Source organism: Schistocerca cancellata, chromosome 4, assembly GCF_023864275.1.
Source record: "Schistocerca cancellata isolate TAMUIC-IGC-003103 chromosome 4, iqSchCanc2.1, whole genome shotgun sequence".
Taxonomy (NCBI): domain Eukaryota; kingdom Metazoa; phylum Arthropoda; class Insecta; order Orthoptera; family Acrididae; genus Schistocerca; species Schistocerca cancellata.
Genome location: NC_064629.1, coordinates 132,880,682 through 132,899,016, shown reverse-complemented (window position 1 = coordinate 132,899,016; position 18,335 = coordinate 132,880,682). Strand labels below are relative to the sequence as shown.

Genomic DNA, 18,335 nt, shown 5'->3' with positions numbered 1-18,335 from the left:
ATTTTCATTCAGTAATGTCATATGGAATGACGTTCTGGGGTGACTCGTCTTCATTGCCCAAAAATGTGCTGTAAGAATAATATGTGGTGCTCACCCACAACCATCTTGTAGACATCTGTTTAAGGAGTTGGGCATTCTGACTACTGCTTAACAGTATATTTATTCCCTCATGAAGTCTGTTGTAAATAATCCACTACAGTTCAAAAGGAACAATGAGATACATAATTACAATATTAGAAGAAAAAATGACATTCATTATTCAACATTAAGGTTGTCTTTAGCACAGAAAGGGGTACACAAGGCTAAAACAAAAATTTTTGACCAATGATATAAAATGTCTAACAGACAGCAAGGTAAAATTTGAAAATAAATTGGAGACATTTCTCCTTGACAACTCCTTCTTTTCTGTGGAAGAATTGGTATGTTTGTAATGTGTAAAAGGTGGTGGGCAGGGATTGCTAAATCAATCTGTATGTCTTGTTTTCATTTTGGGAAAAAAAGAAAAAAATAATAACTACACGGTTATGTTTAGAGTACAAATATATGTACAAATTAATTTGCAATATGAATGTAAAATGACTCATTCCACATCATGACGATCTATCATGGAAAATGATCCATGGAACATGAAAGTAACTAACTAACTTGGGTGACAACCAATGTTGCTTCTGTTTCTGTGGAACATTTGCCATCCATTATAGTATACTGGGTTCTATTAGTCAAATTTAAAATTTCCTCTAGGCAATCACATATCTGCGAAGATACCCTGTATGATCATATGGTGGTTAGCAGTGACGTCTGACGGTATGGTACTGTGTCGAATGTCATTGAGAATACTAGAAGACTGAATCTAGATGTTCACCAGCATCAATTGTTTGCAATTTGTCGTATATGAATAAAGCATGCTGTTTTTCACATGAAGTTTTTTCCCCCTTTACTGTATTCGTGCCGAACCTTTGAGAGGAACTTGTTTCCCTCCAGGAATGTAATAACTTTTTCACTTAGAATATGCTCTAGGGCAGTGGTTGGTCAAATTTTTTTGCTCAAGAGACAGTAACAACATTGTGGGGCATCACCTTTGGACATATACACTCCTGGAAATGGAAAAAAGAACAAATTGACACTGGTGTGTCAGACCCACCATACTTGCTCCGGACACTGCGAGAGGGCTGTACAAGCAATGATCACACGCACGGCACAGCGGACACGCCAGGAACCGCGGTGTTGGCCGTCGAATGGCGCTAGCTGCGCAGCATTTGTGCACCGCCGCCGTCAGTGTCAGCCAGTTTGCCGTGGCATACGGAGCTCCATCGCAGTCTTTAACACTGGTAGCATGCCGCGACAGCGTGGACGTGAACCGTATGTGCAGTTGACGGACTTTGAGCGAGGGCGTATAGTGGGCATGCGGGAGGCCGGGTGGACGTACCGCCGAATTGCTCAACACGTGGGGCGTGAGGTCTCCACAGTACATCGATGTTGTCGCCAGTGGTCGGCGGAAGGTGCACGTGCCCGTCGACCTGGGACCGGACCGCAGCGACGCACGGATGCACGCCAAGACCGTAGGATCCTACGCAGTGCTGTAGGGGACCGCACCGCCACTTCCCAGCAAATTAGGGACACTGTTGCTCCTGGGGTATCGGCGAGGACCATTCGCAACCGTCTCCATGAAGCTGGGCTACGGTCCCGCACACCGTTAGGCCGTCTTCCGCTCACGCCCCAACATCGTGCAGCCCGCCTCCAGTGGTGTCGCGACAGGCGTGAATGGAGGGACGAATGGAGACGTGTCGTCTTCAGCGATGAGAGTCGCTTCTGCCTTGGTGCCAATGATGGTCGTATGCGTGTTTGGCGCCGTGCAGGTGAGCGCCACAATCAGGACTGCATACGACCGAGGCATACAGGGCCAACACCCAGCATCATGGTGTGGGGAGCGATCTCCTACACTGGCCGTACACCACTGGTGATCGTCGAGGGGACACTGAATAGTGCACGGTACATCCAAACCGTCATCGAACCCATCGTTCTACCATTCCTAGACCGGCAAGGGAACTTGCTGTTCCAACAGGACAATGCACGTCCGCATGTATCCCATGCCACCCAACGTGCTCTAGAAGGTGTAAGTCAACTACCCTGGCCAGCAAGATCTCCGGATCTGCCCCCATTGAGCATGTTTGGGACTGGATGAAGCGTCGTCTCACGCGGTCTGCACGTCCAGCACGAACGCTGGTCCAACTGAGGTGCCAGGTGGAAATGGCATGGCAAGCCGTTCCACAGGACTACATCCAGCATCTCTACGGTCGTCTCCATGGGAGAATAGCAGCCTGCATTGCTGCGAAAGGTGGATATACACTGTACTAGTGCCGACATTGTGCATGCTCTGTTGCCTGTGTCTATGTGCCTGTGGTTCTGTCAGTGTGATCATGTGATGTATCTGACCCCAGGAATGTGTCAATACAGTTTCCCCTTCCTGGGACAATGAATTCACGGTGTTCTTATTTCAATTTCCAGGAGTGTATGTACCAATCTTATTATTAACTGGACACCTACATAAATCAGTATGTTACGTGATCCCCCCCCCCCCTTCCCCAGCAGACTATCCATAATCAGGGAGCGACAAGTTGGCTGGCAGCCCTAAAGTACTGATCATTATTTGGAACCCTTCGTGTTAACTGTGGTCCATTTAAGGTTACTACCAACCTCAGTGATCTAACAGTTGTGAAGTTATACTCACACGGCGGAGTGTTGTTGGTTTTACTGTGTGTATAATTTGTCTGATGGTAGTATCCCTAAAAGTGCCAATGGCCTTGCCACAGTGGTAACACCAGTCCCCATCAGATCACCAACATTCTGCACTGTTGGTTCTGAAAAGCATTAGACTGAGCACCACACATACACTTATTACTGACAGTATGATTGTATGGGGTATCATGTGAATCTCAGATGGAGAGACACCAACAGGTGTAGAAATAATTTTGGGTGTGCCCCAGGAAAGCATGTGGGACTCTTGCTGTTCATTGCACATTAATGATCTTGCAGACAGTATTAACAGTAACTTCAGTTTGAATTAACTGCACAAATATTCAGTCGGATATTGATAAGATTTCAAAGTCATGCAAAGATTAGAAACTTGCCTTAAATGTCCACTCCACAAAATCAAAAAGACATAGCACCCTATATCTACAATATTAACATGTCATGGTTCGAATTGGTCAGTGTATACCAATACCCAGGTGTAATAATTTGCAGGGTTCATTACTAGAATAGTAGGTAAATGCAATCAGTTCACAAAGGTGATTGCTTAAAAAACATTTGTGCAACTGTGTTACAAAATTGCTCAAGTGTGTGGGACCCATACCAAATACAAGGCTAATAACAGCGATAATCGAGATTCTGAAAGAACTGACCTGATAAATGCTTTAAGATAGACACAAACTATCCCATGAAAGCTCACTAGGCACATTTCAAGAAAGAACTTTAAGTGATGAGTCTGAAAATATATTAAAATCCCCAACATATTGCCCCTGTAAGGATTGCTAAGACAATGTAAGACTAATTTCAGCAAGCACAGAGGCATTTAAGCAATCATTCTTCCTGTGATCTATATGTTAATGGAACAGGAAAAAGCCTTACTTAGTGGTACAATGGGACATACACTCTGTTATGCATTTCAAAGTGGTTTGCAGAGTATGGATGTAGATGTAGGCAAGTACATGAGAAAGACTGTGTATCACTCAGATTTTGAATTTATTTTAAGATATGGATCACTTGTTCATAAATTAAGTCATACATCACAAACATTAATAGTTTCTCCATGTTTGGTGACTACTGATTCCACAAGTGTACATTCAACTAAAGACAAGCTGTTCCAGTTTCTATTAAGACCCTAATTTTTTGAGTCCACAAACTGTTTTGGCCTTTAAATCAGACCATTTTCAAGTGGATACTGTGTTGCAGAGAAACAATGTCAACTGTCATTGCTTCTCTGCAGAATAATGTCTACTTGAAAATTTCCTGATATAAAGACTGAAATTAGTTGTGGAATAAATAAAGGTTAATTCTACAGAAGAAAACAGTTAGAATCAAGTACTGCAATGGATCAAGTATGCAAAACCTACAGACTTACATTGTCAGTTATTGAGAGATCAGAACACACTACTTATTGCTTCTCTGTATTTTTTTGAGCTAATTTGTTTTAAAGAAGCTAACCATAAATTAATTGAAGAAAAACATTTCCACCATTCATATTAAACGAGAGATTACTAAAGTTTCATGCTCCATCCCACAGGTCAAGCCACTATAGCAAGACTCCACAATACATGCAGGCCTAGGTGTGCATGAAATCTATTATAAATTAAAGTGAAGACAAACCCACTGTACGGAGTTCAGGACATTGAAAAAGAAGCTGTACAATGTACTCACAGAAAACACTACTATTTCCTATGGGGCTTTTTAGATGAAACTGGAACATTATAATAGCATGTAAAACACTTACAATAAATTATGTTCTGGAAACTCGCATCTCATATTAATCTGTGGGAAATGTTTTCAAGAGCTGTAGTAGTGTAATAAGATAACTAAAAATTTTGACCAGTCTCCTGTATTACAGAATCAAATGATTTCATACATTTGTAATTAGGCAATAAAATTCTGATTCTGATCTCATCAGAAAGAATAGTTAAAATGTATCACTTAGTATCAATTTTATTTGTGACACAATAGTTTTATTTTTATACAGCAGTTAAATCCCACATGTTCCCAACTGTGTTGGTGGTCGTTTATCTCTGACAGAAAATAGGCTTCTGATGAGCAGGAAAAATGAGATGAAGTGTTATGTCTGATCAGGATGTTACATAAGTTAAGAGGACTGCTAGTTGTGTTTTGGTACATGATATGGGATAATCATACCAAAAAATGCACATCACAGTATCATTAAAACAGGAAGAGTTAAACACACCAATTGTGTTTATGTCTCATACTAAATGCTTATAAGTGAAGAAGCATTATCTGGAAAGCTTTACATGGCTGCAAACTATTTTCTGCCAAATTCAAAATGTACAATTTTCATGAACAGAAACTGTAAAGGTTACTAAATAATTGATATATTCATAAGATCTTTCAAAATGGGAGCAAGGAAAGTTTTTTTGAAGTGGACACATTGTTTAGAACTATTCGGTGGACTTATGTGACATATCTCAAAAAAGTATTTCATTACTACTTCTACATCCCACTATCATGAATTTAACACAGTGAAGACTGTTGAGGGTATGATATTTCCTTTATCCCATGACTGTCCTTCACTTTCTCCATCCAAGCACAAATTATCACATGTGGCAGTATCAGGTATTTTTCATTTTTATACATTGCAGAAATGCAGAGCAAACCCATCATTAGACTAAATGGTGTTGACAATCTATTAGAAGAGAAAAACCCTTTTCACTACTGTCGCAATTTTTTTGTAGTCTACTTCTGTGGATTAACCTGATATGGACTGCACTGTCTACTTAAATTACCAATGTGAAATATTATTGGCTACCCTAGACTGTTTCTTCTGTATGTGTAAATAAAAACTGATGAGGTGTTTTAGCCAAGTAATTCTAGTATTTAATCTGATACTTACATCTATACTTCTCTTCAAGGTGTCCTTTGCACAGAAGGACAAGGCCAACCTTGAAAGACAGCACACGAATTTGGCCGGTACGTTGGCTGAAACAATTATACAATGGATTAAGATCACAGAACAATGACAGAAATTCACACCTTATCCCCAGATTTGATCAAAATACTAACCTGTCATACACATTCAACAGCCAGTTTATAGCAAGATCAATACAAAGAGGAACATTCACCAGTGTTGGATTATCAGCTGCCATTAGGTCATATAATGATGACAAGATAGTAACCATGTCTGGAACATCTATCAGTTTGTCATTCTGGGCCCTCAATCCATGTGAGTCAAATGAATCAAGTGCTGATGACAGGTTCAGGAGATCCACTGCAATTGTAAATTGCATATTTCATGTATTAGTTTGAGACTAACTATACTGCTCACAGTATCATTACAGGAAGTCAAATTTTTTAATTATATATTTAGTAACAAAAAATTATTTACTGGTGCTATGTCAATAAATGGAGAAACAAAATAAATTGAGCACTTTCAAACAACTTTTGTTCTACAAATAAAACTGATACATACAGCAGAGGCGCTTCTGAACAGTGCGGAGTTTCATTGCTGTTCTATATGCAGAGAATCGAACTTCATTAAGATTTGTCAGAGAATTCATGAGTTCAATCATCTTGGGGTGATCCCAGTGAGTAGTCTCCAACTGATGGCTAAAAAAATAAGAAAACATATTGTGCATATCTCAGCATACACTCAAGTCACATTATCCTTTTAGAGAAAGCTGTAATTTTTGTGGAACCTATGCTTGGTCAGAATTTGGACTAGAACACATATGCAACTGATGTGAGGAATTCCTGTTCTAATAAGAAGGTGACATAAATTAAATCTCTAAATCAACAAGGTGCTACTATGTAGTAAGAAAGTAGGGGATAGGTTACAACAGACAACATACTTTATATAATAAGGCACTTTGTTCGCAGTGATTGCACGCTCCCACGGTGCCTCCACAGAAGCTGCCAGGAAAGCCTGATTAGGTGGTGCTCCTTCCTTTCCAAAATCATTGAGCAGCTTATAACGTTCATCCACAGCTATCTGAAGAACTTTCCACCTACAAAAATATGCAACAATATAATACTGGTTTGCACTTTTTTTACATCGGGACAATATATTTATAATAATAATAACTTTCATCGTGGAACATAACGGTGAAGCAGAAGTGCTGCAAAATTAGATAAAGAACTTAAGTGTGGGAAAGATTCACTCAAAATGTACAAATAAAATTATTTGAAAACAACTAGTGGGAGGTAACAACATTGTTAGAACTTATGGTGGTGAAGTACACAACTCAAATAACATTTCTCGGCCATTATGAAGTGCTGTTGTTGATGGACACCATTGGTGAACACCATTAGATGCACTGCTGAGAGTTTTGTGTAGCTTGTTTATGAGCTCAGAACATCAGTGCACATTTGGCTACACCTTTGCATTTATATATTGTGGACTTAGTATCAAGGTAAAACACAGTTCATGAAATACAGTATAGTATCAAGGCCCCTGCTGATATGGCAGATTAGATTAGATTTGATTCACTTTCCATTCCAGTGGATTCACAGTGAAGAGATCTTCCAGGATGTACAACATGTTTGAAAAACATGAATGTAACATAATACAATCAATATTTACAAAGAAAAGCAAATATGCTGATGTACCTTACACAGATCCCAAGTGACATAGTCCTCATGGATGAAGAATAAATAAAAATAAAATTTTAAACATATTTTTATTTAAAAAGTAATAACTAACTCGTCACAAAACACACCAAAGGTCCATATACTGTGGTGCATAAGATAATTCTTAGACTATTGTAGCCATGCATAATCAAACAGAAAAATCATTTATAGCATTTATTTACAATGATTACATTATTGCAATGAATCTGTACAGAAGGCAGCTTGTACTAATACTTGCATTACTTGGTACTCTTAGTAACAAACACACATCAGTTGGTTCCACAACAAAATTCATCAATGGAGTAGAAGGAGTTGGCCACCAATAAATTTTTCAGGCTCCTCTTAGAATGAAGGGGTATGTTAAACCTTTTAGAGCTGGAATCAAGTTATTGAAAATGTGTGTTTCTGAATAATGGACACCCTTCTGTGCCAAAGCAAGAGAATTTAAATATTTGTGAAGATTATTCTTATTTCTAGAATTGATTCCATGAAGGACAAATATATTTTTAATGAAAAATTTCTTTAAGAAATAAATATAATGGAGAGCAATAGTTAGTATCCCTTGTTCCCTAAAAGGGCCTCTGCAGGATATTCGTGAGTTCACATCACAAATAATTATTATGTGTTTTTGGCTCCAGGAAACTTTACCTTGGCTTGATGAGTTATCCCCAAAAAAAGTTCTGTATGACATTTTGGAATGAAAGTAAGCATAGTATGATAACATTTTTTATTTTTATATCATCTACATATGACAACATTCAAAGTGGAAATAAATACGTCTTTAAGCACTTCAGCAGTTCTGGGGTATGCTCCTCCCAGTTGAATGTACCTATTATTAAGCTGTTATCCCAAGAATTGAATGCTGTAAACTTATTCTATTGCCTGCCATCATGTTTTAGGTGTTTACTGGTAGGAAACCTCTTACATGGTCTAAACTGCATTTAGCGATTTCAAAGTATAGTAACAAAGAACTGGCTGAGACAATGTCATTAAGTGACCTTCCTAAGACTATACTTAGTATGTTGTTTATTGCAATGTTTGTATAATCTGCAAACACAGTAAGTGCCTTAAGCTGGAACCCTCTGGGACACCACTTTTAACTAGTTACCAGTTGGATGATGGCTGATAGCTTAATACATGTCTCTTTCCTAATGGTACCCTTTATTTTCTGCCAGAGATAGTGCAGCATGTTTTAAAACATGTGGGTTCAGCATGATGGGATCTCATGTTACACTGTACATTGCATTTGTATCTTAAATGTACTTACCCTCTGAAGTTAACAAGAAGAACACAGTCTATTCCTCAACCAGTGTATCCATCTATTGTAACACATTTTGTTTTGTGTGTTATTGAGTAAGGTGAAAACAGAAGGGTGTGCTGAAAAGTAACACCTCCAAATTCTTCAGACAAAAACTCTTAAAGCTTTCTAAATAAAACAAATGTTATTAACAGTATACATATTTATTCTTCATGTCTACATATTTATTTCTCAACACAGTCACCATGGTTATGAACACATTGGTCCCAATGAGAGAGCGATTTGTTGATACCGTCAATGCAGAATGTTTGACTTTGTCGACAGAGCCACGACATTGCAGTGCTACATAACTAACAAAGTGAAGGCATCAAAGATGTTCTTCAGGTTTTGGAAAGAGATGAAAATCAGTTGGGGCCAAGTTGGAACCGTATGAAGGATGATCGCTGTCAGTGAACCCAAGGCGTCCAGCTGTTGCACACATTGCATCGCTTCTGTGGGTCTGGTATTTTCATGCTGTAGGAGAAGTTGCTTCATGTGTGAACAAACTCTTCGAATTTGAAACTCTGTTACAGCATGCTATTTCTCACACACTGACATAATTACGTTACACACTACCATGATACATGCTACAATTCAGAGCAGTCTAATGGCAGAGACCTGCAAATATGTAGACATGAGAAATAAAGATGTTTCATGTTAATAGTGTTTGTTTTATTAAAGAAGCTTTAAGAGTTTTCACATAAAAACGTGGCATTACTTTAGAGCATAGCCTCATATTTGTCAATAGGACACCTGCAGTAGAATGTGAAGAAGAATCCCAGGTAATTATTTAACATTAATGTCACTTACAGTGTCTGAACAAGTCCAAAGTTGCCAGAACAAATATGATACTTTCTAGTGCCATATCAAGATCAAAGCTGAGAAGTGTGCAGTGTTGAACATTTCCTGTCAGTGTAGGAACAATCTCCTCCTAGTTTCCAGCTGCTGGCTTGTGGACACAGTTTAGATTATTACTTCCAGCTGGGTTATTTTTTGACTAGTAATCATGATCATATTGTACTATTTTAGTTTCTTCTTCATTCTGGGAAATCTGAATCATCATTGCAGAAACATCTCGTATGTTAGCAAAATTTTTGCTACTCTAATGTAACTTCCACCAGTACTGAAAAGTATACAGACTCTTACCTGCCATTTAGATCTTCAAGGCGACTTAAGAAAATTGGTGACACCAGAACATTATTAGCTGAGAATATAGCTGCCTGGTCATTTACATCATCTATTGTCCTTTGTATTGGGCCAAGGCGTTCACCAAATTTCTGGAAGGTTAAAGTTTTGACATATCAGTAAAATAATTTGTATGAATTGTGCCTAATTATCACAGGATAAACATCAATAATTTCTATTATCTGGTGGTTAGAAAAATATCACTTGATAAAATTTACTGAGACTTAATCAACAGTTCATACCTGTAGCTGTTCAAGCATTTCACCAATATCTGTGATGTCAACTGGAACTTGCCAGCTATTCCGAATTGCTTCTGCAGCAGTCATACGACTAACCAAGTCATCCATATTCTTCTGGAATATCCGCATCTTCTGGGAAATAAAGCAAATTAGTTGAAAGTTTTACATGTAGACAAACACAATTAATGTCAATCAATGATGGTGGTGTAACAGTGTAAACTACAGTGAATGTGCTATTCAGCTCCTGTTTTACACTGCCAGACAACTACAGCTTTTTGTTGTATATACACACTGTAGACAAAGAAGATAAATTATGTCCAAAATTTAAAATTTTATGGAGTAAGCTGACTTAAATCACAGTACATTAATTTTCTTAGAATAAAAGTTGGATAATGCACAATGAACCATCTGCTCACATTGTTTGGTTTCAATACAAACATAAAAACTTCTGATGCAAGAAGCAGCTCTCGACTTTAGCACTTCCTGAGCAGTGAAGCATTTATGAAAGAGAAGCACCTGGAGCAGAAAGGCTACAAGATAATGTCAATCATTTCACATCCACCCAACCCTGCAGCAGACAATTTCATTTCCTCCTTTTCTGTTCTGAAAAGGGGCAACTTGCCGTATCGACTCTGCCTGTTAAATTATGGTGCTAAGTCTTAGGCATAAGAAAAGATGATGACAATCAAAACCCAAAAAATTATTTAACATTAAGTCTGCCCTTTCTGTATGGTTTCAGATACCCTAAACTAGTAATACTAATTTACTTTACCTTCCACAAAAAATATTTACCACAAGGTAGACAGAAAATTTGTTCTAGCCCTTAAATCAGCGTGACTCAAAGACGGCTCACAATGATTTGTATTGCTTGTTTGCCCTCTTGTACATCAAAATGCTTGCAAGAGAGTGATAATGACTGGAGACAGAAATCTATTTATCTTTTTTACTCAAAAAGAATCATACCTTATATTTAACAAAAGGGACAAAACAGGAATCTATAAAATTTTAATTTAGCTTGATAATTTTGTTTTGAAGGGCACACACATGATTAATAACATTTCTTGACGTTACATTACATACACTAGGGGAACAAAGAAGACTGTCTGGAAATGTAGTCTGTGAAAGATGCAAAAGCCATCCAGTAATCCAAAATCCAGAAAAGTTCAATGATCATAACATTTGTTTACATTGTATTTAATTTTGCTGACATCCTACACTTACAATAAATATTGCAACCAACAGCTTTCAGAAATTTCTTGTAAGCTCTAGGGCATATTGTACAGTCTAAAATACAACTGTGGCCATGTACACTGTGAACAAAGTTACAGGTAATGATGGTATGCCACAAGTCTGTTCGTGATATTATGAATAATCTGCAATGTCATGACTCTGGACAAAATTTTTAAATCAGTCTTTCTTTTCTACAATATTATGTTTAATATCATATTGCTAATGACTATTAATATGAAGGTTTCAGCTAAATATCGTCTACGATAGTACTTCTCCACAGGATGTACTGCACAAATAATTGACAACATCCAGGCAATACCTGGGCATCTAATTAAAATTACTGCAGAGTGTCCGATTCATTCCAGAAGTAAACTTAGTAGGTCACAACTACACAATCAATCAGATATCTTTAGGAACACTAATAACAATAATTTCTGTAAATACTAATGCATGTCAGTAACTGCTTTAGGAACTGTGTCACAACAGTAACTACAACATGCAACAGACACAGGGACCAATAGCACTTGTGACAGACATTTCCAGGAATGATTTTAATTGCAGAAAGATTGTGTACATATAACAAAAGCAAATTTTTTGTAAACTTTGAGTCAGCATTAGCAGTATCCATTACGATCAAGAAAATAAGAAAGAGTATCTGTGGAACTCAGTAACGCCACTGCTATCTCTGTGTATAAGTCCCCAAATCAGAATTTTTTGTTTCTGCTCTCCAGAAAACTTCAGACAGACACGTAGGTACAATAGTAATTGGTGACTTTAGCAGCTATAGCTACATATGTGGTTTCGCCTGGAGAATGGAAGTGGAGAGTCTGTCCTTCCATGGGCTAAAGTGCATTAACTACATCATTCATGGCTGCAAGTTACTGTGCTTCTACTATGGTGACAGATAGCAAAGACTATACAACCCATACCTCATTTTTGTGAAAGACTGCACTGTGTAACAATGCTCTAAACACTGTATCAATTCCTTCTAGCAATACGGCACCAGAGATTCCATTTTAAATGGGAAATCAGGAGCAGAAATGCAAATCTGTCTAAATTATCTCATATTTTGGTGAGGGTTGTTCCTGTTCTTAAAAATTATGAGTATTTAATCTAAATTGTCAAAATCTTTAAATGGGTGGACTGGGGTCTATGTGAAGGCGTGAGAACGCCAACTGACTATGCTGTAGCAGCAAAGGGCTAATGAAGAACTGAACACTTATTAATAATTACGAACCAAAAACAATAGCTCTTAAATATATGGAGCCCAAGAAAACTCTAGATGTTTATTTACAACGTCACTATAATATGTCAACATTAATAGATCACTGATGACGAAAACAACGGACGTTATTAATAGGAGACGATCATCTATGAACGAATAAGAAGATGTACGAACTGTTTTTCAAATAATAAAGCACTGAAAAGGTTACTGAGCTGGAAGTCGTTTCTCAGGAATGGTCCCGTCAAATTATCCATGATAGACCCAACATTATAAGTCTATATAGTAGTACTGCATTATCCATTCTGGTAATAACGGTAAGTATTCTGGTCGCCAGCGAGTCAAATATCAATGACAGGTTCCTTTCTACTATTAGTTAATGACGGTCTGGAAGGCCGCTTGTTGTAGACGGAATGTTACTGCTTTGACGGACAATCGCACAGGATGCAGTCCCTAAAAAAACTCAAGTTCCACTAATTAATCTAATAATAAGTCATTCGTGTCATAGCTTAGCGTACGCTTACCCAGAGCCACCTATTTCTTTACTTTTCAGAGGAAAGCCTGGATTCCGGGAGCAAAGAAGTTGGCACCGATTGGTAAGTAGAAAGGAACTCAATGTGTGAGCGACGCAGTAAGGAAGATCACGACCTTTTTTTTCTTAAATGCAACTTCCCCATGTGCTACTAAATTACTCGATGAAGATTGTACGGTTTGGTGAGTACAGATAGAAATGGCGGGAAGATTGCAATGTAATCATGTCGTTTTTGGAAACTCAGAATCTACTATGTAGGAATCAACATGGATTCCGGAAACAGCGATCGTGTGAGACCCAACTCGCTCTATTTGTTCATGAGACCCAGAAAATATTAGATACAGGCTCCCAGGTAGATGCTATTTTTCTTGACTTCCGGAAGGCGTTCGATACAGTTCCGCACTGTCGCCTGATAAACAAAGTAAGAGCCTACGGAATATCAGACCAGCTGTGTGGCTGGATTGAAGAGTTTTTAGCAAACAGAACACAGCATGTTGTTATCAACGGAGAGACGTCTACAGACGTTAAAGTAACCTCTGGCGTGCCACAGGGGAGTGTTATGGGACCATTGCTTTTCACAATATATATAAATGACCTAGTAGATAGTGTCGGAAGTTCCATGCGGCTTTTCGCGGATGATGCTGTAGTATACAGAGAAGTTGCAGCATTAGAAAATTGTAGCAAAATGCAGGAAGATCTGCAGCGGATAGGCACTTGGTGCAGGGAGTGGCAACTGACCCTTAACATAGACAAATGTAATGTATTGAGAATACATAGAAAGAAGGATCCTTTATTGTATGATTATATGATAGCGGAACAAACACTGGTAGCAGTTACTTCTGTAAAATATCTGGGAGTATGCGTGCGGAACGATTTGAAGTGGAATGATCATATAAAATTAATTGTTGGTAAGGCGGGTACCAGGTTGAGATTCATTGGGAGAGTCCTTAGAAAATGTAGTCCATCAACAAAGGAGGTGGCTTACAAAACACTCGTTCGACCTATACTTGAGTATTGCTCATCAGTGTGGGATCCGCACCAGATCGGGTTGACGGAGGAGATAGAGAAGATCCAAAGAAGAGCGGCGCGTTTCGTCACAGGGTTATTTGGTAACCGTGATAGCGTTACGGAGATGTTTAACAAACTCAAGCGGCAGACTCTGCAAGAGAGGCTCTCTGCATCGCGGTGTAGCTTGCTCGCCAGGTTTCGAGAGGGTGCGTTTCTGGATGAGGTATCGAATATATTGCTTCCCCCTACTTATACCTCCCGAGGAGATCACGAATGTAAAATTAGAGAGATTAGAGCGCGCACAGAGGCTTTCAGACAGTCGTTCTTCCCGCGAACCATACGCGACTGGAACAGGAAAGGGAGGTAATGACAGTGGCACGTAAAGTGCCCTCCGCCACACACCGTTGGGTGGCTTGCGGAGTATAAATGTAGATGTAGATGTAATGATTGGAAATGGTTTACCTGTTGGAAATTACTAAAGATTTCACGGGGATGATAGTGCGAAAACGCTTCAGGCGACACGCAGGATTTTGTTTATCATGTCTGAAGCCTAGAAAGAAGAGTTGATAAATCTCATCACAGAAGTCCACACCAGAACAAGTAGCCAAAAGACCTGAAGGCTCTTAAGCTACCTAAGCAACGATCCTTCCCAAAGAGTTAGGCAAACAGAACATCAACTTCTGAAGAATGGGAAACCTAAAATTACTGCCGACGTAAGGAAGCAACCACTACAACTCAGACGACCAAACAAGGAGAAAAAGTATACACATGAACCATCTTAAACTTACACCCCTTCTTATTCCTCGAACCGTTCGAGATATCAAAATGATATTTTTCCCTAGCGGTAGTTGGCATTGGAGCACTTAATTTCCTCGCATGTTTAATACACCTAACTTTTGCATCAACTGAGATACTGAAACAAGTATACTTTGTAAATGGAACGTTTAAACAGGGGAGATGCGACAGTTCACCCTTGTATTCACAAAACCAGTCCTGGAGCTATGTGAACAGGGGCCCTGTCGATTTGGAACACATCATCAACGCTGATCAACAAACATTGTACTATGGAATGGGTCTGATCAGTCAAAATGGTCACATAATCCTTGGCAGTAACGTGATTTTAGAGAGTACTCATGGGGCACACGGAATACCACGATATGACTGCCGAAATCATCACCGAACCCATGCCATATTTCACTCCCGTGACGTAAACTCGGCCACAAATAGGAAGCAGCGTACAACAACACTCATCCGACAAAATGAATTTCTTCCATTGCTCCATACTCCACGTTTTATGGCTCCGGCACTAAGTTTTCCTGTTACGGGTATTTGTAGACAGAAATGATACCTGGCGTTCCCTAAGTGCTATAGGCCCTCTGCTGTTCCTAGTCTATATAAACGATTTAAGACACAATCTGATCAGCCCTCTTACAATGTTTGCAGATAATGCTGTCATTTGCCTTCTCCTAAAGTCACCAGATGATCAAAATCAATTGCAAACTGATTTAGACAAGATATCTGTATGGTGCGAAAACTCGCAACTGAGTCTAAATAATGAAAAGTGTGACGTCACCCACATGAGTACTAGAAGGAACGATCACATAGGTAATGTTGTGGGGAAGGCGAACTGAAGGCTGTATTGTATTGGCGGAACACTTAGAAGATACAACAAATCTACTAGACTGCCTACGCCCTCATCTGGAGTACTGCTGTGCGGTGTGAGATCCGCATCAGCTAGGAGTGACGGAGGGCGTCGAAAAAATTCGAAGAAAGGCAACTCGCTTTGTACTGTTGCGAAATAGAGGTGAGAGTGTACCGGATACGATGCACGAGTTGTGGTGGCAATCGTTAAAACAAAGGCATTTTCGTTGTAGCACGGTGTTACCGTGAAATTTCCATCACCAAAATTCTCCTCCGAATGTGAAAATATTTTCTTGGCGACCACCTACACAGGAAGAAACTATCACTGTAATAAAATAAGAGAAATCAGAGTGCGCACGGAAAGATGCAAGTACTCGTTTTTCCTGCGCGCTGTTCGAAAGTGGAACGTTAGAGATTATTAATTATGTAGATGTAGGTGCATTACTGACGAGTAATTTTGGAGTTCCAACTGCCAGCTTACGCAGCGCCCTTCGTCTCGTTTTGTTGCTGACAAGGCTCGCGAGTATGACATTCAGTTCTGCACTGACTTTTGCTGCTGTCTTCCTCTAATTTTCCGCCACAATGCTGTTCAATGGCCGTCTGTCACCATCACTCAACACACACACTTTCGTCTGCATTGTGACTTTGATCAAACATGCTTTTCTCAGGGTGTTTCCATATTTTTGTCCAACCCCTGTAGCGCTATGAAACTTAGTCCATACCTAAAAAGAACTGTTAAGTATAGTACAGAAACTACATTACTGACCATTAAAATTTCTACACCACGAAGAGGACGTGCTACAGGCTCGAAATTTAACCGACAGGAAGAAGATGCTGTGATATGCAAATGATCAGCTTTTCAGAGCATTCACACAAGGTTGGCGCCGGTGGCGACACCTACAACGTGCTGACATGAGGAATGTTTCCAACCGATTTCACATACACGAACAGCAGTTGACCGGCGTTGCCTGCTGAAACGTTGTTGTGATGCCTCGTGTAAGGAGGAGAAAGGCGTACCATCACGTTTCCGACTTTGATAAACGTCGGATTGTAGCCTATCACGATTGCGGTTTATCGTATCGCGACATTGCTGCTCGCGTTGGTCGAGATCCAATGACTGTTCGCAGAATATGGAATCGGTGGGTTCAGGAGGGTAATACGGAACGCCGTGCTGGATCCCAACGGCCTCGTATCACTAGCAGTCGAGATGACAGGCATCTTATCCGCATGGCTGTAACGGATCGTACAGCAACGTCTCGATCCCTGAGTCAACAGATGGGGACGTTTTCAAGACAACAACCATCTGCACGAACAGTTCGACAACGTTTGCAGCAGCATGGACTATCAGCTCGGAGACCATGGATGCGGTTACCCTTGACGCTGCATCACAGACAGGAGCGCCTGCGATGGTGTACTCAACGACGAAACTGGGAGCACCAATGGCAAAACGTCATTTTTTCGGATGAATCCAGGTTCTGTTTACAGCATCATGATGGTCGCATCCGTGTTTGGCGACATCGTGGTGAACGCACATTGGAAGCGTGTATTCGTCATCGCCATACTGGTGTATCACCTGGCGTGATGGTATGGGGTGCCATTGGTTACACGACTCTGTCACCTCTTGTTCGCATTGACGGCACTTTGAACAGTAGACGTTACATTTCAGATGTGTTACTACCCGTGCCTCTACCCTTCATTCGATCCCTGCGAAACCCTACATTTCAGCAGGATAATGCACGACCGCATATTGCAGGACCAGTACGGGCCTTTCTTGATACAGAAAATGTTCGTCTGCTGCCCTGGCCAGCACATTCTCCAGACCTCTCACCAATTGAAAACGTCTGGTAAATGGTGGCCGAGCAACTGGCTCGTCACAATACGCCAGTCACTACTCTTGATGAACTGTGGTATCGTGTTGAAGCTGCATCGGCATCCAAGCTCTGTTTGATTCAATGCCCAGGCGTACCAAGGCCGTTATTACGGCCCGAAGTGGTTGTTCTGGGTACTGATTCCTCAGGATCTATGCACCCAGATTGCGTGAAAATGTTATCACATGTCAGTTCTAGTATAATATATTTGTCCACTGAATACCCGTTTATCATCTGCATTTATTCTTGGTGTAGCAATTTTAATGCCCAGTAGTGTAACATTCAACTTCGTCAAAATAAGCAGGGAGGCAAGGGAGCCAAAACGAAACGAAACAAAAAGAAACATTTTTAGGACTTCTGAATAGTAACATCAAATGGTTGAAATGGCACTAAGCACTATGGGACTTAACATCTGAGAAGGTCGTCAGTCCCCTAGACTTAGAATTACTTAAACCTAACTAACCTAAGGACAACACACACATCCATGCCCGATGCAGGATTCCAACCTTCGACCGTAGCAGCAGCGCGGTTTCGGACTGCAGCGCCTAGAACCGCTCGGCCACACGGCCGGCTTATTAACATCACTCTTATTGTTTGCTACCAAAGTGATGCCGTTACTGCACGTGGAACACCCGCCAAACGAGTAATTTAGGACATCCGAGATAAGCTCGCATATTTTTACTATCTTCTCGCCGTTCTATATCACTGGCGGACGATAACATCTAAGTTAATTAAAAGATGAGCTGCTGATACGCCACAAGAGACA

General features: G+C 40.0%; 1 protein-coding gene across 1 annotated transcript in view; it reads right to left on the bottom strand.

The window, feature by feature from the left end:
- LOC126183924 (dystrophin-like) overlaps positions 1–18,335 on the bottom strand; it is a gene marked incomplete at its 5' end in the record, with an annotated part of 303,215 nt that overhangs the window by 57,288 nt on the left and 227,592 nt on the right. The window contains 6 exons of the mRNA XM_049926270.1: positions 5,615–5,700; positions 5,785–5,989; positions 6,191–6,327; positions 6,570–6,725; positions 9,791–9,921; positions 10,072–10,200. Coding sequence (XP_049782227.1) covers positions 5,615–5,700; positions 5,785–5,989; positions 6,191–6,327; positions 6,570–6,725; positions 9,791–9,921; positions 10,072–10,200 — 844 coding nt within the window. The remainder of the gene's footprint in view (positions 1–5,614; positions 5,701–5,784; positions 5,990–6,190; positions 6,328–6,569; positions 6,726–9,790; positions 9,922–10,071; positions 10,201–18,335) is intronic.